Source organism: Pelodiscus sinensis, chromosome 30 (genome assembly GCF_052426305.1).
Source record: "Pelodiscus sinensis isolate ZL-2025 chromosome 30, ASM5242630v1, whole genome shotgun sequence".
In the NCBI taxonomy this organism is placed as follows: Eukaryota; Metazoa; Chordata; order Testudines; family Trionychidae; genus Pelodiscus; species Pelodiscus sinensis.
In genome coordinates, this window is record NC_143081.1 from 2,890,401 (window position 1) to 2,918,250 (window position 27,850).

At 53.5% G+C, this 27,850-nt stretch overlaps 3 protein-coding genes across 3 annotated transcripts; all 3 read left to right on the forward strand.

Moving 5' to 3' along the window:
* The first annotated feature begins 2,605 nt into the window (after window positions 1–2,605).
* LOC142821330 (duodenase-1-like) lies at window positions 2,606–6,347 on the forward strand. Its single transcript, XM_075912212.2, has 5 exons — window positions 2,606–2,695; window positions 4,289–4,436; window positions 4,888–5,023; window positions 5,259–5,513; window positions 5,909–6,347. The coding sequence occupies exons 1-5, from the start codon at window positions 2,620–2,622 to the stop codon at window positions 6,047–6,049; spliced, it is 756 nt and encodes a 251-aa protein (XP_075768327.2). The 5' UTR covers window positions 2,606–2,619; the 3' UTR covers window positions 6,050–6,347.
* Window positions 6,348–11,327: 4,980 nt separating this feature from the next.
* Window positions 11,328–16,008, forward strand: LOC142821183 (cathepsin G-like). The gene is made up of 5 exons (XM_075912008.2): window positions 11,328–11,391; window positions 13,233–13,380; window positions 13,745–13,880; window positions 14,168–14,422; window positions 15,548–16,008. Exons 1-5 carry the CDS (start codon window positions 11,328–11,330, stop codon window positions 15,692–15,694), a joined length of 750 nt encoding a protein of 249 aa, XP_075768123.2. The 3' UTR covers window positions 15,695–16,008.
* Window positions 16,009–22,809: 6,801 nt separating this feature from the next.
* Window positions 22,810–27,488, forward strand: LOC142821093 (cathepsin G-like). The gene is made up of 5 exons (XM_089774268.1): window positions 22,810–22,873; window positions 25,428–25,554; window positions 25,972–26,107; window positions 26,282–26,545; window positions 27,244–27,488. Exons 1-5 carry the CDS (start codon window positions 22,810–22,812, stop codon window positions 27,388–27,390), a joined length of 738 nt encoding a protein of 245 aa, XP_089630394.1. The 3' UTR covers window positions 27,391–27,488.
* The last annotated feature ends 362 nt before the right edge of the window (window positions 27,489–27,850 follow it).

The following is a 27,850-nucleotide window of genomic DNA, read 5'->3' on the forward strand; positions in this document are numbered from 1 at the left end:
TAACGGAGGCATGTAGTCTAGACGTACCCAGGTAGATAGATAGACAGAGAGAGAGAGATCGAGGCAGTGGATGGGGATAGATAGACATTCTCTTAGTGCAATCACAGGTCCCTAGAGTTGCCATGCATCAGTGGTGGGCCGCCTGAGTGGGACGTTGGCTAGAACCCAGGTTCTGCTTGATCTTGTGCTCTAACTCACCCCCTTTCTGGAACAGACCCGGGCTGGTGCTTGTGCAGTTCTCATCTAAGATTGTCAGTGCTTTTGTGGAAATACTATGCTGCTCCCGTTCAGGCAAAAGTCTTTTTCCGAAAAACTTTTGTGCAAAAGGGCCAGTGTAGACAGAAGAGATTTGTTTTCCACTAAAAAGCCCTGATTGCGAAAATGGCCATCGGAGCTTTTTTGCAGCAAAGCGCGTCTAGATTGGCCATGGATGCTTTTCCGCAAATCTAGACGCGCTTTGCTGCAAATGCTTTTAACAGAAAACTTTTCCGTTAAAAGCATTTCTGGAAAATCATGCCAGTCTAGACGTAGCCCAGGTGTATTTGTGGATGGGTACAAAACCTACCACAGACTTGTTGTTACAGGAGCCGCGAGCATTCAATACAATCCATCTTGGGAAAGGGGAACCCATGGCCAGGGCTCTGGGGCCATGCCTAGCTCCCCAAGCCAGCGAGACTCTCCTCTCCCTCAGCCAGCCAAAAACTAACTCACACCCCAAGCCACTGTTCGCACCCTTGTAGGCAGCCCCTCCTAAACTTTTGTCCTGCTTCAGGGGCAGAGTGTCCGCATGGCTCAGGTTTCAGGATTTGATGGACCATTTCCCACGTGCCTGACCTCAGGAGTTCTCACCCAGAGATCCCATCCCATCCCTGCTGGGCACTGTGTGTGCACTCACACACATGCGTGCACACACACACAGAGAGGCAGCAAAGGACAGTAGGAATCACATACAGCACAACAAATAAACAGTGAATGCAGAAACAGAGTGAACACCGTGGACAAAATCCCTATTACGGTGCACCAGGACAATGGGATGTGCCTGTAACCAGACTGATTTCCATGATACAGGAAGAGAGGCCTGAGAGCAGGAACAGTGACCACAGAGAGGAAGCGAGCGCCATCTAGAGCCAATCTGGAAGAGCTCTGTGGCCCTTCCAGGACAATCTAGATGCACACAGACCCCACCAGCTCCCTCTCAGTTCTTATCAACTCATTCCAGTGGAGGCTGTTCCAGCTGTGATCAACCCAGACCCACATGGACACATGTGGCTTGCTTTGAGATCAATGTAAATCCCTGTGTCCATTCTAGATAGATCTAGAGCCCCATACTTCTATTGGAGTCCCGTCTCCCCACCTTTCCAGTTCTGGGCCCACCTGCCACTTGGATGCTGCGGGTCGCTCCAGTAGGGGTCACTGGCCTGACCCATGGGCAGAAGGGGGATTGATTGGGGCCTTCCACATGGCTGGACAAGGGATGCTCCTGGCTCTGTGTGATCCATCCCCTGTCAGGAGATGACACCTCCCACAATGGCCAGGGACCAAATTGACAGGGGATGGGGCTGAGACACTTTGAGGGCTGACTGGACACCTTTGGATAGGGTAGAGATGCTTTGGGTGTAACGCACACAAAGTCTGAGATAGGTGGCTGGTATCAGGGAGATCAGGTAACACAGAGATGCACTAGGGCAGGTGTGGACAAGTCCTTTGGCCTGAGGGTCGCATGCGGGACCTGACACTGAATGGCGGGCTTGAACGGGGATTTTACCACAGTTAGAGAGGGGATGTGTATGGGGCACAGTTTGGGGAGGGGCTTTAAGAGGGAGGTTACTTAGGTGGGGGTAGGAGGGTTTGTGGGATGTGGCGGGCTGATACCGGACCTCCCTGCTTTGTGCCATCTGGCACCCCAGGCTGCTACAGCCACATGGCTCATCCGGACCTGCCACCGCGCTACCCGCAGCATCAGGGCGGGGGAGCTGAGAAGCACACGGCCCCGGTGCTGGGGGAGCTGAAGCTGTGGGGAAAGAGGACAGATGGCAAGGGGCTGGGGAACATCCCTAGGTGGGAGGTCAGGGGTTGAAGAGAAGTGTCTGATATGGCCTGTGAGCTGAACTTTGCTCCCTCTGCCCTAGAGGGAAAAGGCTCCATGTCTCCTACTGCCAGCAAGTGGGTCTGACCTCTGGAGTAAGCAGAGGGGCAGGAATTGTCCCTTCTGGATCCCCTGAAATCTCGGGGCTGGGGGATCTCGCTGCAGACTGGCCCTGGAGTGTTTCCGACCCTGGTGGTTGAGGGAGGAGGGCTGCGTTAGCCACATCCTCAGCCAGGGCCATGCAGTGGGTGGCCGTGTTAGCCACATCCTCAGGCAGATGGATGGGCAGGGACCCTGCTGGCCATGGCACAAGGCCAGGGACCGGAGCAGAGAGGAAACCTCCTTCTAGGTGGGTGCGGCTGTGACATGAGAATTGCCCAATGGGCACCTTGGCCCGTGGCCGATCTCCTGTGGGCGTTCCCAGGCAGGAGTGTATGTGGGGGCCTGTGATTGGCTGGGCCTGCCCTCGCTGTGCCCCCGCGTGGTCCATATAAGCCTCAGGCTAGAGGGAACGGCTCCGTGCCTGACCCGGGATGGCTCTGATGATGCAGCGCTTGGTGGTGGGGCTGCTCCTATGGGCCTTCCTCCTGCCCCCTGGGGGCTGGGCTGGTGAGTGGGGGAAGGGCGCTGGGTGTGTGCAGATTGGGGCCATGCAGGGTGTGGGACTGTGGGGTGAGTGAGGGTCTTCCCCTGACCTGCCTGGGGCCAAGGGGCTCTTGGGGCCCCTGCAGCTTCCCCTGAGTACCTCTGGGGTTCTCAGCCTATGGTGGTGGGGACATCAGCCCTCAGAGGGCTTCTGTGGGACCCCACTGCCAAGCTGTATCCCCTACTTGGAGATGCTACGAGCTGGCGGCAGGGTGGCTGGGGAGACGCAAGGAGCAGATGGTGGAGTGGGGCTGCAAGAGCAAGGAGCTAAGGGGAAGGGCTCAGACCTAAGAAACTTGGGATCCTTTCCCAGCCCAGCCCTGGATCTCTGGGGAGAACTTCAACCTGTCCACGGGGCTCTTATTTCCATGGGTGGCTGACGGAAATCAGGGATCTAACCTGCTTAGGAACATGCTCCCGGGGCCTCCGAATCCTCTTTTAAGAACAAAAATGATTCTGTCTGTTTGGACCGGACCCTGCTCAGGGAAGGTGTTGGGGGTCTGCACAGTAAGAACTCCCTGACCTGGGTCTAGGTCCCACAATAAAGCCAATCACTGCCATTCCTTAAAGGGGAGATTTTCCTACACTCCCGCCTGCCTGCCTGGCCCCTTCTCCCGTGCAGATCCCAGAAGGTTGGTCGTTTTCCCTAGGGACTTTGTTGTTATGCCCGTTCAATCCCCAAACTAGTTTTTTCAGCCTAAGAAATCGTCCCTTGGATATTTCCTAGCAGTGACGGGAAAGAATCAGGTTGCAGAAGACGAAAAAAAACCATCCAAGCTGGAGGGCAGCAAAGGCTCCCTGGGGTAGGATTCATACAGTCAAAGCCAATTCCCCTGGCACCGGTACTTTGGTGAGTCGGGCGTTAGGGAGGAATGCGGATTTATCTAAACTTTCCCCCGCTTATAGACCATGAAGGGTCTATTCTTGGAGGGGGACATTCTGTCTGTCCCCCCTCAGTAGCTGGAGAGAAACTGCCCAGGAACAAGGGAGGGAAACCCCCAAAATTCCTTTGTCCCAGTTTGACATTCCTGCCTACATTCCTATTGGCTGAAAGTACCTGGCTGAAGTATAGTTAACCCCTTCGTTCCCAGGCTGCTGATGCCCTCAGGATGACAGGTGTGGAGCAGCCCATCATGTTCCCTTTGGGCATGTGCAGAAGCAGCAGCCACAGAAGCCCCGTCCGTGCCCAGCTGGGGACAGGCTGGACCAGCCTGGGGTGACGTGGGCCCGCAGAGCTGTGAATGGGAGGCAGGGCGATAGTGGACCACTTTTGGGGTGGCTGGTACTACACAGAGCAATTACCGGCCCACGTCCAGTGCTTTTGGCACCAATTCTCCACCCAACCTCTTCAGAACAGTTGATTGACCCTCCAGCCCCGTGGGCGGGGGGCAGCGTGAGGCAGACCAGAGCAGGGGGCAGGGATCAGGCACTGGGATGCCCCAGGGAGAGCATCAGGGGGGTGGAAGGAGGCTGTGGGAGCCCCCCTTTGGAAAGGGGGACTCAGTCCCTGTCCAGGCAGTTGAAAGAGCCCTTTGTATGGCCCTGGTCTCCCCCCAGGTGAGATCATCGGGGGCAAGGAAGCCCAGCCCCACTCCAGGCCCTACATGGCCTATCTGTATATACAACATGGAGACAAATACAAGTACTGTGGTGGGTTCCTGGTGGCGGAGAACTTTGTGCTGACGGCCGCTCACTGCCAGGGAGAGTAAGTGCCTCTGGGCTGGGAAGTGGGGGCGGGTGGGGTCAGTGGCGGTGGGGGAGGGGGAGCTGGGAACTGTGGCATGGGCATGGGGGGCAGAGGATGGGTAGAGAGGCCAGGTTTTGGGAAAGGATCTCAGGGATCTGATCTTCTATGGGGCCATCAGCGAGTCTCTAGGGCTTCTGCAAACGGCAGCCCAGCCCCAGGGCTGGGTACATCAATGAGGCTGTGGCCAGTTGCCCCAGCTGAGGTCTGTAGCTTGGCCCAGTATGGTGCAGGGAGCGGTCACAGCCCCAGGGCAGCTGTGCAGGGCACTGGGCTGGTGGGGAGGGGTCAGTACAGCAGGAAGGAGTGATGGGGATGCAAAGGAGATGAGACACAGGGACATCAGTATGTAAGAGCAAATCCCCTGCCCCCGACCCCCTGACAATCCGTGTGTTGCGTTTGGTGTTTACAGCCGGATCACTGTGTACCTGGGAGCCCATAACATCCGCCAACAGGAACCGAGCCGACAAGAGATCCCTGTGCGCCGGCAGATCCCCCATCGGCAATACAATAGGAAGACCTTAAACAATGACATCATGCTGCTGCAGGTACCGCCCCCATCCCATCCTCCACCCCCAGTGACCTCACACTGCCGCAGGTACCGTCCCCATCCCATCCCCCACCCCCAGTGACCTCACACTGCTGCAGGTACCGCCCCCATCCCCCACCCCCAGTGACCTCACACTGCTGCAGGTACCGCCCCCATTCCATTTCCTTGTCCTTGCCTTGAGGTGTCTCCATCTAAGACCCATGTACGTTCCCTGGTTCTCTTTGCCCCGACAGCTGAGTCGCAATGCAACACTGACCAAGGAAGTGGGTCTGGTCCGTTTAACGACTGGTCATCGCAGAGTGAGCCCAGGCACCATGTGCAGCGCGACTGGCTGGGGTTTGACCAGCTTTTTTACAGGAACCGATACCCTTCTGGAAGTGAACCTGTCGGTGGTGACTGATGACCTGTGTCAGAAGCGGTACCGTTCCTATTTCCCCTCCACCATGCTGTGTGTAGGGGACCCCTGTGACCCAAAGTCGACTTACAGCGTAAGTAATTTATTGGCTAATATATGTCCAGGGTGTCTCAGCCACATCCAGAGGGAAACTGTAATGGAAGAGCTGCCAGAGCACAGGACAATCACATATAATAGCTTATCACTTTTCCAAGGACACCTTACATGCCATGCCTTGCCCAAGGTTGATTACAATGGGGACTGTGTAAGTGTGGCTACACATCTTTCTTTGTATACAGCATCGGCTAGGAGGTGAGGCTAGATAATGACAGGGGCATTCATTGTCTTAAATTCCCAGAGTCCTTTATTGTGGGCTTCTCAGTGTTAATTCAGTTTTTCAGATGTTTTCGGTTTACTGGCCCAGACAGCCCGGGAGACCTAGGTCTGATCGAGGCATTAACTCTTCTCTCCTGGCTTCTTCTGGGACAGGGCGATTCTGGGGGCCCTCTCGTGTGTGATGGAGTGGTTGAGGGCATCACCTCCTTTGGTGCCTATGACAGCATTGACCCTCCTGTTGGGTTCACTCGGATTTCCCACTTTGTGCCCTGGATCAAAGCCAACATGCAATAAATCTAAGAACACCGACCTGATCTTCTGCTATGCAGCCGCCGCCTTCTGCTACACAACCTGCTCCTGGACACATGGGATCAGACCTTCCTCTGCATCTGGGCTTGCCTGTGTACCATCAAATTCCCTACCCCTCTGAGCCAGCCACTCCACTGCCCTGGGGCTGGACCGGAACTGGCATCCCTTAGAATAGAAAGCCCATGGACCATTGTGTCCTGGGTGCTGAGTAAACTGTGTGACGTTCCCTGCTCAGTGGATCACATATGCCACTGGTGGCTCATTAAATGGCTTTTTGCAGCAACTGCTGGGGGTGTCTTGACACTAACCGTAACCCTGGACTCTTGCAATGAGGAGTAACAGTAGTTCGAATTAGGAGCTTTAGTTCGAACTACCTAGTCCGTGCCGCGTGTAGCCACGGGCAGGTAGCTCGAACTATGGGGCATTTAAAAATGGCGGCGCCTGGGAGCATGCAAATGAAGCCTGGGATATTTAAATCCCGGGCTTCATTTGCAAGTTTGAATGACTACATTAGCCACGCTAGACGGAACTAGGTTGGCTAGTGGAGACATACCCTCTTTGTGCAGGGCGTGCTCCATTGGTACCCACCCCTGGATCAGCGCTGCCCTCTGGCACGACCCTTTGCTTTGCAAGCTAGGGGGAGCACAGTGGAGAGAAGAGCCCCAAGAGGCCAGCAAGGGAGGGAACGAGCAGGTGGAAATTCAATTTGGAAGGAGACTAAAAAACCCAGAAAGCTCCTATGGCCCAGCCTGGTGCCTCACCCCAACCTGCCCCAGTCTTGGGAATTGAGCCAGAGCTGGCGCCACTCTGACTGTGAATCCCTGATGGTGCTGGACCGGCTCTGAGCCCAGGAAGGCTGATAATGGACCAGGGCAGAGGGGCTGGGAGGGAACCTAGGGAGAGAGGGACCGGAGGGGCTGGCACAGACTGATGGACAGGGGGATAAGCTGGGAACTCCTGACCCAAGAGAACATCACTGCTAGTGGGGATAGACCTGTCACAACCCTAGAGTTGAATCTGGGCTGTTGCATGCTCTGTGTGTGTGTCTGTGTGTGTGTCCAGGGCAGGAGACTCAGAACAGGGGGGCTGCAAGTTGGGGGAGCTGACAGAGGATGCCATGGGGATGAGGGTGATGTTGCTCCAGCGGCAAGTCCTCTCTGGGTGCCAGAGAAGCGCTCCCCTGAGAGTGGACTGTCTTGGGAGGTTCAGGATTTGAGGGCTGCCCTGGCTGGCAGAGATGCCCCCCTCTGTGTGCTGAAGACTGTCTGGGGAGTCACCAGCCTTAGGATGGACCCCTTCTCCCGCGCCCCTCACAGCTTTCAGGCTTCCTGTGTGTGGCAGACTCCAGGTTTGGGACTGGGGGTCTTTACTGCTGTAGTGGCAGCCAAGATGACAGAGCTCCAGCCCTGCTGACCAATCTCTTGGTGTTGCAGCCGCCTCTGGTGCCCATTTTCAGTATCACGGCCTCCTCTCTGAGCCCCTCCCTTTCTCGACTGGGGGTGACCATGGCTGCCCGGGCCCAGAACTATCGCACGTGGAAATACCAAGAAGAGAGGCCCCCAAGAGCCCACCTGTTCAAATTAACCCACATCCCTTGGAAGTGGCTGCGCCCCGATGCCCACAATGCAGAGGAGATCACGGAGACCCTGGTTATTGACCAGTTCATGCAGAAACTGCCACCAGACCTGCGGGCGCGGGTGGGTCAGCATGACCCCACCACCTATGACGAGATGGTTGCATTGGTGGAGAAATGGCTAGTGGTGAGAGTTAGTTCTTCCCCCTACGGAGGAGAGGTCTGGCCCCAGAAGGAGGCTGTCAAACCCCAACCCATGGGGGTCAAGCATCTAAGGGCCTCGGAAGTCCTAGAAAGAAAGTAGGAAAGAGAGAAGCCTCACAGGAGTCAAAATTGAAGGGCATAAGACAGGAAAAATAACCCCTGAGAGTAGGTCCTTTTCCCCCCCGGGCCCCTGGAAATGGTCAAGGAAATAGAACAGGTTTCTGTGAAAATTTCAGATACTTTGTAAGTTTGAGATTTTGCATAAACATATAATTATTCGTGCAGTTGCAAAAAATGGACATCTATTGGATATAAAATGAATATACATTTTTGTGATATTATTTTGAAATAAAAAAAATAAAAACCAAAACATTAACAAAATATCCCCCTTCACTTCCCCAGAGACAGGTACTCCCATGCCCCCATTCTAACCCAATTCCCCTCCGCTTCCCCAGAGCCTGCCCCCACTCTAACACAATGCCTCCTTTCTCCCTCAGACCCAGGCATTCCCAGTCCCTCCGCCCCACACCTCATGCCTAGGTCTTGGAGCCAGTGTCTCCATCACCCCACATTTCTTCCTCAGGCGCTGGAGAGGCATGAGCACAGGAGCCAGCTGTGAGCAAGCACGTGATGCCTGTGCAGAGCAGCCCGGCCAGCTGTGATCTGCATTTGGCCACATGCTCCGAGCAGCCAGCGGGTTGCACTTGATTCTTTTATAAAATGCAGTGGCAGGACACACAAAATTTTGATGGGGCCATATGCAGCCCGCCGTATTTGGGGGCGGGAAGGAATTTTCCTCTAGGATAGATTGGCAGAGGCCCTGGAGGTTTTTCACCTTTCTCTGTAGCATGGGGCACAGATCACAGCTGGAGGATTCTCTGCATCTTGGGGTCTTCTAACTATTTGAAGTCTTCAGTATCTGAGATCTAGGTGAGAGGATTATTCTAGGAGGGGTGGGTGAGAGATCTAGGTGAGAGGATTATTCTAGGAGGGGTGGGTGAGATTTTGTGGCCTGCACTGTGCAGGGGGTCAGACTAGATGATCATAATGGGTCCCTTCTGACTTGAAAGTCTATGAGTCTATGTAAAAGACATGCCCCTAATGAGAACAGGATGTGAACAAATTAAAGAGAAAAATATTTAACAGAATGTAAACCACAAAACTTTATAATTTATGTCTGTAGTTAATAAAATAAGTAATTCATTAAACAATAAATATCCTAAGAGGTGGATTATTTACAGTGGTGCAGTGAGGAGAGTGTGGGGGGGGGGGAGGGGAAGTGGCCCCTGGGTGCCACACTAGTAAGGTGACAATATAATCCCCCTACACGCCTTCTGTCATCCTTCTGCTCACCTGCTCCTTCTCTGCCTGCCACCACTGGCTGGACCTATCTCCTCCCCATCTCTCTGCCCCCAGCCGACCCCGTCCGCCTCTGCCAGAGAGTTAGTGCATGCAAGACCCATCCCCAAACTGGAGGGGGTCGGGAAAGATGTCGTACAAGCTCCCCACACTCCTCCCAGGGTTGGGCTCAGCTGTGTGCCAGTTTCTGGGCCCTACCATTTGGTGTGTGTGGGGGGGCAATTTTGCTTTCTCCCCTGGGCACATAACACCCTCACTACGCCCATGCCTGGCACCCCCAAACTCCTTCACTGCAAGAGAGCTGGGAATACAAAGAGAAAACAAACCGCAGTCTCTGAGGCCTGACATCTCTGCCTTAGACACACACAGACCTCCTCTAACCTGCCAGAATCCAACCGTCACCTGGAAAAAGGAGATTTTACAAACTATACAAAAGATCTACTCGGTAAAGCATTCTGGGGTGCCGGGTGTTACAGAGCAACTGAGAAAGAAAAGATCAAAACAGAGAGCACAGGGTACCTCTGGGCTAAAGTTTAAACAATACCGTGCAAGGAGGGCCCACAGAGAAGTTCATCTAAAACACAAGACAAAGAATATAACCAGATTGCACTTAACTAGACATTCCCTAGCTACTCAGGAATCTGTGTTCAAGGTCCAGTTCAATGCCCCATATTGCTTGTAGGCCTGGTAGTCTTGCCTGGTTCAATTCCCCTTCTTCTCCCCACCAACTCCTGGAACATCTAGCACTCGTACTGCTATTGGAGGATCATCTCCCCATCCTTCCAGTTATGGACACACCCTCCACTTAGACATTGCTTGTCCCTCGAATAGGGGTTGCTGACCTGACCCAAAGGCAACAGGGGGATTGGTTGGGACTTTGCATGCACACACGGCTGGACCAGGGCTGCTCCTGGCTCTATGTAAGGTATTCCTTGTAGGGAGATGACACCTCCCCTACTGGACAGGGACCAAATCAATGGGGGATGGGGCTGAACCCCGTTGAGGGCTGCTAACGTGAATGTGGCAGAAGCGTCTGTCACGAGACATCCGTGGGGGTGGGGGAGATGCCTTGGATGTCATGTACACAAGGTCTGAGGTGAGAGACTAGTATCAGGGTGATCAGATGCACCTATCTCTATCTCACACAAGGCAGGGTGTAATTTCTCACTCAACACTGATACCGATCAGTGCTTCATACAGCTTATGTAAACAGGAAAGGGAAGGACAGAAATCGGTCCTTGGAGCAAGGACTGCAGCACACAGTTGCCCTAGGGCAGTGGTGGCATCCTTTGGCCTGAGGGTCGCATCTGGGCCCAGAAACGGTATGGTGGTACGAATGGGGATGTTACCGCCATGAGGGAGGGGGTGCTTTTATGGGGTGCAATTGGGGGTGGGGCTCTAAGAGGGAGGTTACGTAGGTGAGAGTAGGAGGCTTCGTGGGGTGTGGTGGGCTCTACAGCATAATGCTGTTCCTCCCTGCTTAGTGCCACCCGGTGCCCCAGTCTTGCGGTGTACCAGCCCCACTGCTCATCTGGATCTGCTGCCTTACCGCCTCGGTGCTGGGGGAACTGAAGCTATGTGGAAGGGGCCAGATGGGGAGGGGTTTGTATCCAAGGGGGAGATCAGGGGTGCTCCAGAAGGGGCCGATATGACCCGTGGGCCAAACTTTGCTCCCTCTGCCCTAGAGGGAAAGGCCTCATGTCTCCTACTGCCAGCAAGTGAGTCTGGCCTCTGGAGTGAGCAGAGGGACAGGAATTGCACCCCCTGTCTTGCCTGAAATCTCAAAGCTGGGGGGATCGGGCTGCAGTACAGCCCTGGAGCCTTTCTGACTCTGGGGGATGGGGAGGCGCTCTGCTAGCCACATCCTTAGGCAGATAGGCAGGGGCCCCATTTGCCATAACACCAGGAGCAGAGAGGAAGCCCCCCCCACTAGGTGGGCGTGGCCGTGATCTGAGAGAGGCCACGGGCCAAGGTGCCCATTGGGCTAATCTCCAGTGGGAGTTCCTGAGCAGGAGTGTATGTGGCTCTGTGATTGGTTGGCCCTGCCCCCACTCTGCCCCCGCCTGGTCCATATAAGCCTCAAGCTGGAGGGACCGGCTCCGTGCCCGGCCCGGGATGGCTCTGATGATGCAGCGTTTGGTGGTGGGTCTGCTCCCCTGGGCCTTCCTCTTGCCCCCTGGGGGCTGGGCTGGTGAGTGAGGGAAGGGCGCTGGGTGGGTGCGGAGATGGGCCCATGCAGGGTAGGTGGCTGTGGGTTAAGTGAGGGTCTTTCCCTGACATGCCTGGAGCCGAGGGGCTCTTGGGACTCTTGTAGCCTCTGAGTACCTCTGGGGCTCTCAGTCTATGAGGGTGGGGGGCTCAGCCCCCAGAGGCTTCTCTAAGACCCCACTGCCAAGCTGTGACCCGTACTTGGAGACACTGAGCCGCCAATAGCGGCAGTAGGAGCGGATGGTGGAGAGGGGCAGCAAGAGGAGGGAACTAACGGGAAGAGCTTGCACCTAAGAAACTTGGGATCCTTTTCCAGCTCAGCCCAGGATCTTGGGGGAGAACAGAAGAACAGAATGTCCAGACTGGGTCAAACCAATGGTCCAGTGGACAGTAGCAGGAGCCCTGGAGGGGGTGGACCGAAGACAATGATCAAACGATTGGTCTCCTGCCATCCCTCTCCAGCCTCTGACAAACAGAGACCAGGGACACCATTTTATCCCCTGGCTAATAGCCTTTTATGAACCTAACCATCATGAATCTATCCAGCTCTTTTTTAAACTCTGTTATAGCCCTAGCCTTCACAGCCTCCTCTGGCGAGGAGTTCCACAGGTTGACTATGTGCTGTGTGAAGAACTTCCTTTTATTACTTTTAAACCGGCTTCCCATTAATTTCATTTGGTGTCCTCTAGTTCTTATATTATGGGAAGAGGTAAATTACTTGTCTATATTCACCTTCTCTGTACCACACGTGACTTTATAGACCTCTGTCCTATCTCCCCTCAGTCTCCTTTTCTAAACTGAAAAGTCCCAGTCTCTTTCGCCTCTCTTCATATGGGACCCGTTCCAAACCCCGAATCATTTTAGTTGCCCTTTTTTGAACCTTTTCTAATGCCAAAATATCTTTTCTGATGTGAGGAGACCACATCTGTATGAAGTATTCAGGATGTGGGCGTACCATGGTTTTATATAGGGGCAGTGAGATTTTTTTGTCTTATTTTCTTTCCCTTTTTTAACGATTCCCCTTTTAAAAATGAAAATGATTGTGTCTGTTGAGGGAAGGGATTGGGGGTTCACGCAATGGCGAGCACATGAAGAGGTCCCTGACTTCAGTCTAGGTCCCACAATAAAGCCAATCGCTCCCATTTCTTAAAGGGGAGATTTTCCAACACTTTCACTCGCCCTCCTGGTGCCTTCTCCCGAGCAGATCCCAGAAGATGTCATTTTCCCGAGGGATGCTCTCACTTGCATTTTCAACCCCCAAAGTATTTTTTTTCAGCCTGAAGAATTGTCCTTTCGACATTTCCCAGCAGTGGAGGGTAAGAACCAGGTTGCACAAGAAAAAAAAAATATCCAGCCAACCTGTAGCGTGGAAAAAGTTCCCTGGGGTAGGATTCATTCAGTCAAAGCCAGTTCCCCTGACACTGGTACTCTGAGTCGGGCATAGAAGAGCCCGGCCTGATCCCTTCGGGTGGGTGCAGAAGCAGCAGTCACAGAAGTCCGGTCGGTGCCCTATTGGGGGCCGATTGGACCAGCCTGGGGTGCCGTTGGCCCATAGAACTGTGAACACTAGGAAGGGCAGTTACTGTTCCACTTTCGGGGTGGCTCTCACTGATTCTGCATGCAGCCAGTGAGAGCTGCAGATCTGCCCTTCAGCCCCATGGGGGGCACAGAAGAAAAGGGGGCCAGGATCCAGGCTCAGGGAACCCCAAGGGAGAGCATCAAGGGAGTAGAAGGAGGCTGTGGGAGCCCCCCTTAGGGATGGGGAGCTCAGTCCCTGTCCAGGGAGGTGAGGGAGCCCTTTGTATGGCCCTGTTCTCCCCCCAGGTGAGATCATCGGGGGAAGGGAAGCCCTGCCCCACTCCAGGCCCTACATGGCCTATCTGGAAATACAACATGGAGACCAGACTGGTGCCTGTGGCGGGTTCCTGGTGGCGGAGAACTTTGTGATGACAGCCGCTCACTGCCAGGGAGAGTAAGTGTCTCTGGGATGGAATGAGGGGGCACATGGGGGCAGCTGGGGATGGGGAAGCCGGGAGCTCTGGCGCTGGCATGGGGGGCAGAGGAGGGGCAAAGAGAAAGCCAGTCTGGGGGAGCAGAGCCCAGAGGTCTGACCTGTTCAGAGGGTGTCAGCGAGCCTGAGTACATCAATAGGGCTCTGGCCAGTCACCTCAGCTGGGGTCTTGTCCATGGCCCAGGTGGGGTAGGGGTCCATGGCCCAGGGCAGTTTTGCAGGGTGCTGGGCTGAGGTGAAGGGCTCAGTACAGATGGACGGGGTGACAGTAACGCAAAGGAGTTGAAACTGAGGACAATCCACGTGCTGCTCCTGGCATTTACAGCGGGATCACTGTTGTCCTGGGAGCCCATAACATCAGCCAACGGGAACCGAGCCTGCAAGAGATCCAAGTGCAACGGCAGATCCCCCACCCGCAGTACAATAGGGAGACCTTGAACAATGACATCATGCTGCTGGAGGTACCCCCCCCATCCCATCCCCCACCCCCACTCCCAGTGACCTCACACTGCTGCAAGTACCGCCCCAATCCCATCCCCCACTCCCAGTGACCTCACACTGCTGCAGGTACCGCCCCCATCACATCCCCCACTCCCAGTGACCTCACACTGCTGCAAGTACCGCCCCCATCCCATCCCCCAGTGACCTCACACTGCTTCGGGTACCCCCATTCCATGTCCTTGTTCTTGACTTGAAGTTGCTCCATCTAAGACACACGTACGTTTCCTGGTTCTCTTTTCCATGACAGCTGAGTGAGAATGCGACACTGACCAAGGAGGTGGGGCTGGTCAATTTTACAACTGGTCATGGCAGCATAGGCCCAGGGACCACGTGCAGTGTGGCTGGCTGGGGTTTGAAAAGCATGAGGACCACCACCGACACACTTCAGGAAGTGAGCCTGTCAGTGCTGACTGATGACCTCTGTAAGAAGCGGTACTATGACTATTTCCCTTCCACCATGCTGTGTGTAGGGGACTCAAAGTACAAAAAGTCAACTTACAAGGTAAGCACTTTATTGGCTAACATGTGTCCATGATGTCAGAGCCATAGGCAGGGGAAATTTGTAGGGGGAGAGCTGCCAGAGCACAGAGAATTACCTGTTGGGGCCCATGCTCAGCCAACACCCAAGACCAAAGAGCACTGGGTAATAAATAACCACACCCAGGGGTGAGACAGCTACAAACAGCCACACCCAGAGGTGACAGGGCTCTCAGTGGCCAAGCTAGAGGTGCCATTGGCCAAGCCAGAGGTGCCATCCTTTGAGTGGATTTTCCATCATTGTCCCTTGTGACAGACCACAGCCTGAAAACTGCAAAACTCTTATAGAAGGCATCCATATTGGGAGGGGGGTTAATGCTTCCCAAATTAGCCTCACCTGAACACAGCTCAGCAGCCAGGGTAGAAAATAGAGGCCTAATTAGCAGGCAGCTTGTAGCCCTGGGTTAATTTAGCACCTGCTGCCAATTAAGGGCTCTAGGTTGCTATAAAAGGATTCCCCCCCCCCAGGGGGGTTTGGAAGGTACACAGGGAGAAGAGCTGGAGAGCAGAGCAAGAAAATACTGAACCCCAAGGACTGGCCTGTGATGAGAATGACTTGATAAGCCGGGACCCTTGCCTCAAGGGAAACCTTAGAGCAAAAAGGGGGCTCTATGAGTCTCCGAGGCACCAAGTAACTGCGAAGAAGTGCAGAACCCCAGGGAGCTACTTAGGGACTTGTCACACCATTGATGTAGAAATGGATGTCACCAAGTTTGAGATGCTAACAGGTAGCTAATACTCGCAGGTCCAGGCACACTGGTGGGACACGGATTGAACAGGACAGACACATGTTATAGCTTTTCTGAGGATGCCTTACATGACATGCCATGCACAAGATTGATTACAATTGTGTGATAATAAGGATTGTGTAACTGTGGCTACTCATCTTCCTTTGCATACTGCATTGCATACGAGATCAGGCTAGATAATGACGGGGCATTTCTGGTCTAAATTCCCAGGGTCCTTTATCTTCATCTTCCCAGTGTTGACTCAGTTTTTCACATGTTTTGGGTTTACTGGACTGCACAGCCTGGGAGACTCAGATACGATCAAGGCATTAACTCTTCTCTCTCGGCTTGTTCTGAGACAGGGTGATTCTGGGGGCCCCCTCGTGTGCGATGGAGTGGCTGAGGGCATTGTCTGCAAGGGCAAACAGAACAACATTTTCCCTCCTGTTGTGTTCACTCGGATTTCCCACTTTGTGTCCTGGATCAAAGCCAACATGCGGAAAATCTAGCAACGCCGACCGGATCTTCTGCTGCCCAGCCACTGCCTTCTGCTATGAAACCTGCTCCTGGAGACATGGGATCAGATCTTCCTCTGTGTCTGGACCCAGCTACCTAGCATCAATTCCCCCACCCCTCTGAGCCAACCACTCCACTGCCCTGGACTAGACTGAAGCTGGCATCGCTTGGAGCGGAAAGCTCATGGACCTTGCCCCTTCCTGCTTGTGTGGTGGGTGGTCCCTGCCAAGTGCAGAGGAAACTGTGCGATGTTTCCTGCTTGGTAGATCACTCACACTGCCGGTGATGCATTAAATGGCTTGTACAGCAGCTGCTGGTGGTGTCTGGACCCTAACTCTAACCCTGGACTCCTGATTGGCTGATTGTGACACATGGGTGCCCAAGTGCCTCCCCCAGCCCTCAGTCCCCATGAGTGGAGCTGCTTATGGGGCTCATGATGGGGGGGAGGAGAAACTTCAGGTAAAGGGACATGTGGAGAGAAGGGGAAATGGACTTTGTTCAGACAGGCCCTGAGCCCAGGTCGGCATTTGAACTCACAAGTGGCTCCTTTGGGTCTGTTAGAAAAGGCTAGTGCTTAAAGCCTATGTTACCAGCTAAACAGTCAGGGGTGGGGGGAGAGAGAGAGGAAAATTGGATGGACAGAAAGAATGGAGAGAGTGGAGAGCGAGCTAGATGGGGTACATGGGGCTAGATAGATGGAGGTGTGTGGGGATAGACAGACAGATAGGATAGATAGGCATAGATAGATAGTGTGATGTAGAGGGGGTGACATTCAATCTTGTACCCATGGTGTTCACTGAGCTCGTGCATTTACTTTTTGTTTCTGGTGCTGTGTGTGATTCGTCCTGTCCTGTGCTACTCTGCAGTCACTGGCTACGTCTAGACTGGCATGATTTTCAACAAATGCTTTTAACGGAAAATTTTTTGCGTTAAAAGCATTTGCGGAAAAGAGTGTCTAGATTGGCACGGATGCTTTTCTGCAAAAGCACTGTTTGTGGAAAAGTGTCCGTGCCGATCTAGACGTGGTTTTGCTCAAGAAAGCCCCGATCGCCATTTTCGCCATCGGGGCTTCTTTGCGCAAAACAGTTTTCAGCTGTCTACACTGGCCCTTTTGAGCAAAAGCATTTCCGGAAAAGGGCTTTTGCCTGAACGGGAGCAGCATAGTATTTGTGCAAGAAGGACTGATTTCAGACAGTCGAAAGTCAGTGCTTTTGCACACATTCAAGCAGCCAGTGTAGACAGCCACTGTGTGTGTGTGTGTGTGTGTGTGTGTGTGTGTGTGTGTGTGTGTGTGTGTGTGTGTGTTGCCCAGAGAGGGGTGGGAACTCCAGGGGTGGACTTCTGAGGGCAGGCATGTAGGCAATAGCCCAGGCCGGCCTGTTACCTGAGATAGGCGGACGATGCTTTGCCCAGTAATCTGAACAAGGCAGGCAGCAGGGGCTGCGAGCCATGGCTTGGAATGGGAATGAGTTGTGGCCGGCTTGGGGGAGCAAGAAGTTAGTCTCCCCTCCTTCCCACTGACCACTCTCTTGGTGTTGGAGCATCCCCTGGTGGCCACTGTTAGCCTCGCGACCTCCTCTCTATGCCCCTCTGTCACGGCTCATAAACTTCGGGACACAACAATCAGCCAATTAAAAAAAGAAAACGTTTATTATCAAAACACAACTGTTTTTCTCTTTTGTAACTAAGGATTACAGCCCAGGGATTCTCTCCCAGTCTGTCACTTCATGGCTATTTGCCAACTAGTCAATTCACTATGCTTGCAACAATCAGCCAGCTCAGACATGAATTCCAAATCCTCAAACAAGGAGAACAATCATCCCTGGTGGATTATCTAAACATTTCCCTCCTTACACATTTCAAGAAGTCTGTTCTTGGAGTGAGAAAGTGCCTCCCATCTCCCTCGGTCTCTGGGAGAAATTGCTCTGCTCTCAAGCAAAGGGGAGAGAGAGAAAATCCCCTCTTCCCCGGTTTGAAATTCCTACCTGCATTTTTATTGGCAGACTGCTTGAACCACCCTGGCCGACACCTTTGCTAGATACCTCAGTTAACCCCTTAGTCACTGGGTGCTGCTCAGCACTCCTCCTATTCCTGACACCGTCCCTTTCAAGTCTCTCCCCTCTCCACCCCTCCCTTTCCATGTTAGAGAAACAGCCCCTTTCCCGGCACTTCCCATTTTACTGGCACAACCCAACCCTGACCTTGCTTTGCGTTAGGCTCAGAGGATGTTGCCTTCCGCATTTAATGGCTGTTACTTTTACTGTTTAGTAGTTCTTGAACAAACAGACAAACAGAGAGATGGAATCGCAGATAGACAGACACACCGTCCTGAGAGCGTGAGAGTTAGTGCCTCTGTCTGTGAGTCTGTCTGTCTGCCCATCATTTGGTCAAGAACTTCTCTTTGAAAGGTCAGAGCTAGGACCAGTCAGGGGTGGTTTTCAGCTTCCTCTCAGCCTAACCTAATGCAAGGGCAGGGCTGAGTTGTGCCAGGACAACGGGATGTGTCTGGAATCAGACTGGTTTCCATGACACAGGAAGGGAGGGGTCTGAGAGCAGGGACAGTGACCACAGAGAGGAAGCGAGTGCCATCTAGAACCAACCTGGATGAGCTCTGTGGCCTTTCCAGGTCCATGGAGATGGATGAACACCCAGCCAGCTCCACTTCAGTCCTTATTCAATTCATTCCAGCAGAGGCTGTTCCATTCGATCCAGACCCACTTGGCCACCCATAGTTGGTTTCAAGATCAATTCAAATTCCTGTGTCCACTCTAGACACATCTAGAGACCCTCACTTATATTTGAGACCCATCTCCCCATCCTTCCAGTTCTAGACCCATCATCCACTTGGACGCTGCTAGTCTCTCCAGTAGGGGTCCCTGGCCTGACCCAGATGCAGCAGGGGGATTGCCTGGGACCTTCCACACAGACATGGCTGGACCAGGGATGCTCTTGGCTCTGAGTAAAGAGGACACAGCCCCCCGGAACTTGCCAGGGACCACCTCAAGAGGGGATGGAGCTGAGCCCCACTGAGGGCTGATGAACTGAATGGGGCAGCAGATGTGTGTTTCACTGGACATCTGCCGGGGGAGGAGCAGCAATGCTTTGCGTGTCATGTACTCAAGATCTGAGGTGGAAGGCTGGTATCAGGGAGATCGGAGACATCCATCTCACACAGGGTGTGGTTTCTCACCCAGTGCCGATACTGATCTGTGCAGTGCACAGCCCAGATGTGGGGCCTGCTTCGCAGAGGGGTTCAGCTCCCCACCTCCCAGCTTGAGACTCCTCCCCCCTTCAAGGCAGTGTTCCCTCTCCCACCCGTTCTGCTAAGTTTGCGCCCAACCCATGAGCACCAAGGCAAGAGAATTAGGAGCCTGGTTTAGCGCTGGCTGCTTCTTTGGTAGGGAATGTCTGTGTCGTATTCATTAGGAGCCAAATCCTGGGATGCACCCTGTGGATTTTTGCCCTCTCTGGGCCTTCCTCATGCACTGGCCCCCTGGAGTCACATCTGTCTGCTCCCCTGCCCTCCTGCATTTCGCTGCTTGCTCTGTAGCCAGCCAGTAATAAAGTCAAGTTGCAAAAATCAGTGATTCGGGTATTGAATCATCTACCCAGAGCTTTGCCATCCAGAGCCGCTGCTGGCTCTGCCCAGGCCAGGAGGGAATGGACGTTATGGGGGAGGCCAGGCTGGGGGGAACGATCTAAGCTGGGACCCAGGTGTGACAAAGTGGGGGAGTTGTGGAGGGGTTTGATGGGGTTGCATGTGAGGGGGGAGGGCACTCAGTGTCCCTGGGGGTTCCTGGGAAAGACAATGGGAAAGGAGTTGGTTGTCACAGGGATCAGCACAGAACTGGAGCCCCGGCGACCGGATCCCACAGGGGACCTCTGCGATGTCCATGCTGATATGCTGCTGATCAAACATCAGCTCTGAGCCTCTGCTGCCCAGTTCCCCTCTCTGCTGAATTTCCCTTCCTGCTCTGTAGCCAGCCAGTAATAAAGTCAAGTTGCAAAACACAGCGATTCGGGTACTGATGCATCTACCCAGCTGCTGGATCTGCCCAGGCCGGGAGGGAATGGACCATACAGAGGAGGCCAGGCAGGTGGTTAACGCTCTTGGCTGGGCCCCAAGACAACTGGGTTCAGTGATTTCATGCACAAGGAGGATCTAGGGGTGCAGGTGGGAACTGAACCACTTGAGGCGGGAGGGGTCCCTGCTGGCTGGGACGGGCACAAAGGTTACTCGGGAGAAAAGCAAGTTGTGCCATTGCTTGTCCTGACTCCCGAGGCCGCTACGTCTAGAACAGAAACAGGATGGGTTTGAAAGAGTTCCAGCTGCAAAAATCTACTCTTCCAATTCCCACCCACCCCCACCTGTCTGGCCATCCTTCTATCCATCCATCCCCGTATGCCTATCTTGCTCTAAATATTTCTCTAACAAATATCTCTCTCCCCCCCCACACCCCCTCTATCATCCATCCGTCTATCCATCCATCTCTCCCCACACTCCCCCTCTATCCATCCATCTCTCTCCCCACACTCCCCCTCTATCCATCCATCCCTCTCTCCCCACACTCCCCCTCTATATACCCATCCATCCCTCTCTCCCCACACACCCCCTCTATCTACCCATCCATCTCTCTCTCCCCACATACCCCCTCTATCTACCCATCCATCCCTCTCTCCCCACACACCCCCTCTATCCATCCATCCATCCCCATCATTTACCTGTCTCAGGACATGCTGGTAAAGCCAAACCAGATGGATCATGAGGGGTTACCAGTGGGTGGAAAGAGATCCAAGCAGATTACCCAGCAAATAAACAAAACCACAAGCTAAGTCTGCCTCATTCTGGCTTGCTGGGATCTGAATGAGCAATTTCTCACCCCAGCTGATGATACGAGCAGACTTGCAGATGCGTAAGACACAGCCTGCACCTCCCTATTTGTCTTCCAGGGGTTCTTTCAGGTGCTACGTTGGGGAGGAATGTGGACTCACTAGGTCACTCTTCACTTCATATCATTTTCCCATATGATGGGAGCCCTTTTTTCCCAGCTGAGCTCCCAGCCCAGAATGGAGGAAAATACAGTCACTAAACTGGAGTTTGGTGTCATGTGGTCTGGTCCCATGCTCTAGCGTGCTTTGCCGAGAGACAGTCGCTATTACTCGCTGGTTGTCTGAATGGTTCCTAAGAAGGTCGAGCTCTGCCATGGTCCATTGTCTTAGCTGAACGGCCCATTGTGGGCTCTGCTAGGAGGAAGCACATTTCCAATGCAGATTCATTGTCCATATTCATAAATTCAGATGCAACAATGGACCATGCTCAGAAACGGGACACGTCCTATTCAGCCAATCACAACTTTTCCGATGACACTTTACATGGCCTGTCTTGTACCAACATCGTATTTGGGTGAGAATCCGGTTTTAGAGATTTGTGTGTCTGTGCGTCTGTTCCAGGATTCCTCGTAAACGGGAAGAGCTGAGTCAGGAGTGGGCAGTGCACCAAGGTTAGCTGTCTCTTGACCACTGATGCTCTATTTCCCTGCATCTCTGAAGGTACAGGCCATTGTAGCTTCCATAGCCTGGAAATGGTGATCCACACTCAAAGGAAGGAGTGAACCCTTGTATCCACAGAGGCTCAGGCCTAAATTTGGCCTCCAAGACGTCTCTCCTACCCTTCTCTATGTCATTGGTACCTACATGTTCCACGACCACCTGTCTCTTCCCCAGCACTACATATAAGTCTATCTAGATGCCTGGAGAGATCTGCAACCTTCACACCAGGCAGTCATGCTCCTGGTTCTATAATCATGTATTCCCTGTCTGGAGATGACCCTTCCCTGACTGGCCAGGTACCAAATCAACAGGGGATGGGGCTGAGCCCCACTGAGGGCTGATGAACTGAATGTGGCAGAAGTGTCTGTCACGAGACATCCGTGGGGGTGGTGGAGATGCTTTGGGTGTCACGTACATCAGGTCTGAGGTGGGAGTCTGGTATCAGGGAGATGAGTCACCCGTCTCTACCTTACATGGGACGGGGTGTAATCTCTTGTTCAGTGCTGATACTGATCAGTGCTTCCGCACAGCCCATGTAAACAGGAAGGGGAAGGGCAGAAATTGGTCCTTGGAGCAGGGACTGCAGCACAAATTCCTTAGGGCAGGATGGACAAATCGTTTGCCCCAAGGGTCGCATCTGGGACCTGACACGGTATGGCAACAAGAATAGGGATGTTACTGCCGTGGGGGAGTGGGTGTCTTTGGGGCACAGCTGGGGGAGAGGCTGTAAGAGGGAGATTATTTCTGTGGCTGTATGGGGGTGCATAGGGTGGGGGGAGCTCTACAGCATAATGCTGGCCCTCCCTGCCTAGTGCCACCATCAGGTGCCCCACACTGGCGGTGTTACAGCCACACGGCTCGTCTGCACCTGCTGCTGCCCAGAGAATCAGGGTAGGGGGGCCAAAAAGTGTATGGTCCCTGTGCTGGGGGAGATAAAGTTTGAGGAAAGGGGCCAGATGGGGAGGGGCTGGAGGTCATCCCCAAGTGGGAGGTCAGGGGCAGTACAGAAGGGGCCGATATAGACAACTTTGCTTCCTCTGCCCTAGAGGGAAAAGGCCCCATGTCTCTCACTGCTAGCAAGTGGCTCTGGCCTCTGGAGTGAGCAGAGGGACAGGAAGTGCCCCCCCAGCTCCTCTAGCCCCCCTGAAATCTTGGGGCTGGGGGATCTCCCTGTAGAACAGCCCTGGAGTCTTTGACACTGGTGAATGGGGAGAGGCAGCGTTAGCCACATCCTCAACCAGGGACAGGCAGTGAGCGGCCGTGTTAGCCACAGCCCCAGGTTGACAGATGGGCAGGGGCCCCGTTGGCTGTGGCACAAGGCCAGGGACCGGAGCAGAGAGGAAACGTCCCGGTAGGTGGGAGTGGCCGTGACCTGAGAATTGTCCAATGGGCACCTTGGCCCATAGACCATCTCCAGTGGGCGTTCCTGGACAGGAGTGTATGTGGGGCCTTCTGATTGGCTGGCTCTGCCCCTGCTCTGCCCCCACTTGGGGGACAAGCCTTATAAGCCTCAGGCCAGAGGGACCGGCTCTGTGCCCAGCCTGGGATGGCTCTGACGATGCAGCTTTTGGTGCTGGGGCTTCTCCTCTGGGCCCTCCTCCTGCCCCCTGGGCGCTGGGCTGGTGAGTGGGGGAAGGGTGTTGGTTGTGTGCCGAGAGGGGCCCAAGGAGGGTGGGGGGCAGTGGGTTGAGTGAGGGTCTTCCCCTGACTCTCCTGGGGCCGAGGGGCTATTGGGACCCCTGCAGCCTCCCCTGAGTACTTCTGGGGCTCTCCGCCTGTGGGGGGGATCAGCCCCCAGAGGGCTTGTGTGGGCCCCCACTACCAAGCCATGTCCCATACTTTGAGATGCTATGAGCTGCCAGCAGGGTGGCTGGGGAGACGCAAGGAGCAGATGCTGGAGAGGAGCAGCAAGAGCAGGGAGCTTGGACCCAAGAAACTTGGGATCGTTTTTCAGCTCAGCCCCGGATCTGTGGGGGGAACATAAAAACAACCATACTGGGTCAGACCAATGGTCCATCTAGCCCAGTAGCCGGTCTCCTGACAGTGGCCAGTGCCAGGTGCCCCATGGGGGGGGGGGAGGGACCAAAGACAATGATCAAGCGATTTGTCTCCTGCCATCCCTCTCCAGCCTTTGACAGAGTCCAGGGGCACCATTTCTGCCCCCTGGCTAATAGCCTTTTATGGACCTAACCTCCATGAATCTATCCAGCTCTTTTTTAAACTCTGTTATAGTCCGAGCCTTCACAGCCTCCTCTGGCAAGGAGTTCCACAGGTTGACTACACGCTGTGTGAAGAAGAACTTTCTTTTATTAGTTTTAAACCTGCTACCCATTAATTTCATTTTGTGTCCTCTAGTTCTTCTGTTATGGGAACAAGTAAATAACTTGTCTTTATTCACCCTCTCCACACCACTCATGATTTTATAGACCTCTATCATATCCGCCCTCAACCTCCTCTTTTCTAAACTGAATAGTCCCAGTCATTTTAATACTCTTCCCATACTCAATACTCTTCCCAGCTCTTTCACCTCTCTTCATATGGGACCTGTTCCAAACCCCGAATCATTTTAGTTGCCCTTTTCTGAACCTTTTCTAAAGCCAAAATATCTTTTCTGATGTGAGGAGATCGCATCTGTACGCAGTATTCATAGTTTTATATAGGGGCAGTGAGAGATTTTTTGTCGTATTTTCCATCCCTCTTTTATTGATTCCTAACATTTGGTTTGTTTTTTTGACTGCCACTGCACACTGCATCAAAAAAAGAAAAATGCATGGCTGTCTTCAGAGAACTACCCACAATAACTGCAAGATCTCTTCCCTGATTGGTTGTTGCTAAATTAGCCCACATCATATTATATGTCTAGTTGGAGTTATTTTCTCCAGTGTGCATTATTTTACATTTATCCACATTAACTTGCCTATGGCGCTGTTATTTTCATGGGGTGCTGATGGAAATGAGGTACCTAAACCCCTTTGGAACATGTTCCCAGGGCATCCAATTTACCTTTCCAGAACAAAAATAATTCAGCGTCTGTTTCAATCGGACACTGTTTGGGGTAAGGATTAAGGGTCCGTGCGGTGACGAGCACAGTAAAAGCTCCCTGCCCTCAGCCTAGGGGTGTGTCTAGACTACAGTGTTTTGTTGACAAAAGTGGACTTTTGTCGACAAAACAATACCTGTGTCCACACTACCGCTGAGTTCTGTCGACATAACGTCGACAGAACTCAGCAGTTTTGTCGACGCTGGTAAACCTCATTTTACGAGGCATAACACCTTCTGTCGACAGTTTCTGTCGACAGAAGGTATTATTGCATGTAAACTGTCCTTTGCATCTACACTACCATGTCGACAAAGCAGCTTGCTTTGTCGACAGAACTCAGTGTAGTCTAGACGCTCTTTGTCGACGGAAGTTTTGTCGACAGTATCTGTCGACAAAACTTCTGTCGACAGAAGCCTGTAGTCTAGATGTACCCTAGCTCCAACAATAAAGCCAATCAGTGCTATTCCTTAAAGGGCAAATTTTCCAACACTCCCGCCCGCCTGCCCGGCGCCTTCTCCTGAGCAGATTCCAGGAGATGTGTCATTTTCCCGAGGGACATTCTCACTTTGCACTTTCAACCCCCAAGCAATTTTTTTTCAGCCTGAAAATTGTCCCTTAGACATTTCCCAATGTGACAAGGAAAAAATAGACCCTAACTGTAGGGCAGAAAAGTCTCCCTGGGGTAGGATTCATTCAGTCAAAGCCAATTCCCTTGGCACCGGTACTTTGGTGAGTCAGGCATGGAGCAGCTAGGGCTGGTCCCTGTGGTTGGGTGGAGAAGCAGCAGCCAGAGAAGCCATGTACTTGCCCTGCTGGGGATGGGCTGGACCAGCCTGGGGTGATGTTGGCTCACAGAGCTGTGAACACAATGCAGGGCAATTCCTGCCCCACTCTTGGGGTGGCTGGCACCGATTCTGCACCAGCCAGATCAGAGCTGCAGATTTCCCCTCCAGCCCCACGGGAGGCCCAGGGTGGGGCAGAGTAGAGCAGGGGGCAGGGAGCCAGGCCCAGGGATCCCCCAAGGAGAGCATCAAGGGGGTAGGATGAGGCTGTGGGAGCCCCTCTTTGGGGTGGGGAGCTCAGTCCCTGTCCAGGGAGGTGAGGGAGCCCTTTGTATGGCCCTGTTCTCCCCCCAGGTGAGATCGTCGGGGGACGGGAAGCCCGGCCCCACTCCAGGCCCTACATGGCCTATCTCCCTGGTGGCTGTGGAGGGTTCCTGGTGTCTGAGAACTTTGTGCTGACGGCTGCTCACTGCGAGGCAGAGTAAGTGCCACCAGGCTGGGATGTGGCGGAGGGTGGGGATAGAGCGGGAGGGGAACCTGGGAGCTTTGGCATTGGCATGTGAGGCAGGGGAGGGACACAGGGTGGCCAGGCCGGGGGAGCAGATCTCTGGGGTCTGATCTTCTATGGGGTTGTTGGCGAGTCTCTAGGGGCCTCTGCAAATCACTGCCCAGCCCCAGAGCCAGTTAAATGAATGGGGCTGTGGCCAGTCACCTCAGCTGGGTTGGGGGATGAAGGCCCAGCCCCTGGGCAGCTCTGCAGGGCACTGAGCTGGAGAGGAGGGATCAGTACAGAAGGAAGGGGAGACAGGGATGCAAAGGAGTTGAGAGTCAGAACACCAGGATGTAAAAGGCCATCCCCAGCCCCTGACAATCCAAGTGTTGCTCTCACCTTTTACAGCAGCATCACTGTCGTGCTGGGAGCTCATAACATCCAGCAACAGGAAAGTAGCCAGCAACGGATCCATGTGCGCCGGCAGATCCCCCACCCACAGTACGACACGGAGACCTTAAATAATGACATCATGCTGCTGGAGGTACTGACCCCCACCCCCCCAGTGACCTCACACTGCTTCAGATAATGCCCCCACCACATTCTCCACCACCAGTGACCTCACACTGCCTCAGGTTCGACCTCCGTCCCATTTCTTGATTTGTTTTTTCTCCATCTAAGACACACGTATGTTTCCTGTTTCTCTTTGCCCCAACAGCTGAGTCACAATGCGACACTGACCAGGGAGGTGGAGCTGCTCCGTTTACCGACTGGTCATTGCAGAGTGTGCCCAGAGACCTTGTGCAACGTGGCTGGCTGGGGTATGACCAGCTTAACCACAACAACCAACACCCTTCGGGAAGTGAACCTGTCGGTGGTGGCTGATGACCTCTGTAAGAAGGAGTACCACAACTATTTCCCCTCCACAATGCTGTGTGTAGGAGACTCAGACAACTCCCACTACCGAAAGTCAACTTACCGGGTAAGGAGTTAATTGGCTAACGTGTCCATGGTGTCACAGGCACAGGCAGGGGGAATTTGTAGTGGAAGAGCTGACAGAGCGCAAATAATTACCTGTTGGGGTCCATGCATCAGCCAAGACCAGAGATTGAAGGGCAATATGTGACCACACCCACGGGCAAGACAGCTACAAATGGCCACAGCCAGAGGTGACAGGGCTCTCGATGGCCAAGCCGGAGGTCCCATTGCTCATCCCCAATCCTTTGATGAGTGGATATTCCATCATTATCCATTGATACACGGCGGGCTGATCTTGATTTAGAAATGGGTGTCACCATATTTGAGATGCTAACACGCAGCCGATACTTCCAGCTTCAGACACAATGGTCAGACGGGGATTTAAATAGGACAATCACACGTAATAGCTTATAACTTTTCCAAGGACGCCTTACATGCCATGCCTTGTGTAAGTTTGATTATAATTATGTGACAATGGGGACTTAGTGTGGTTACTCATCTCTCTTTGCATACAGCGTTGGAAAGAAGGTCAGGCTAAATAACGACGGGCATTTCTGCTCTAAATTCCCAGAGTCCTTCATCATCATCTTCTCAGTGTGAATTCAGTTTTTCACATGTTTTGGGTTTACCGGCACAGACAGCCTGGGAGATCTGGGTGTGATCGAGACATTAACTCTTCTCTTCTGGCTTGTTCTGGGACAGGGTGATTCTGGGGGCCCCCTTGTGTGTGATGGAGTGGCCGAGGGCATCGTCTCCAAAGGCAAAAGGAACAGCGCTAAGTCTCATGTTGTGTTCACTCGGATTTCCCACTTTGTGCCCTGGATCAAAGCCAACATGCAGCAAATCTAACAACGCCGACCTGATCTTCTGCTACACAACCTGCTTCTGGACACATGGGATCAGATCTTCCTCTGAGTCTGGGCCCAGCTATCTAGCATTGATTTCCCCACCCCTCTGAGCTAGCTGTTCCACTACCCTGGGGCTGGGCTGGACGGGAGCGGGCATACCTTGGAGCAGAAAGCCCATGTACCGTGTCCCTTCCTGCTTGTGTCCTGTGTGGCCCCTGCAAAATGCAGAGGAAACTGTGTGATGTTTCCTGGTAGGTAGGTCACTCATGCTACTGGTGATGCATTAAATGGCTTTTCAGCAGTAAAAGGTGCTGCTGGTGTCTGAACCCTAACCCTGGACTCCTGATTGACTGATTGTGACAGGTGGATGCCTCCCCCAGCCCTGAGTCCCCGTGAGTGAATCTGGGTTTGGGGCTGATGGTGGGGAGAGGGAGAAACTTCTGATGTGGGGAGAAGGGGAA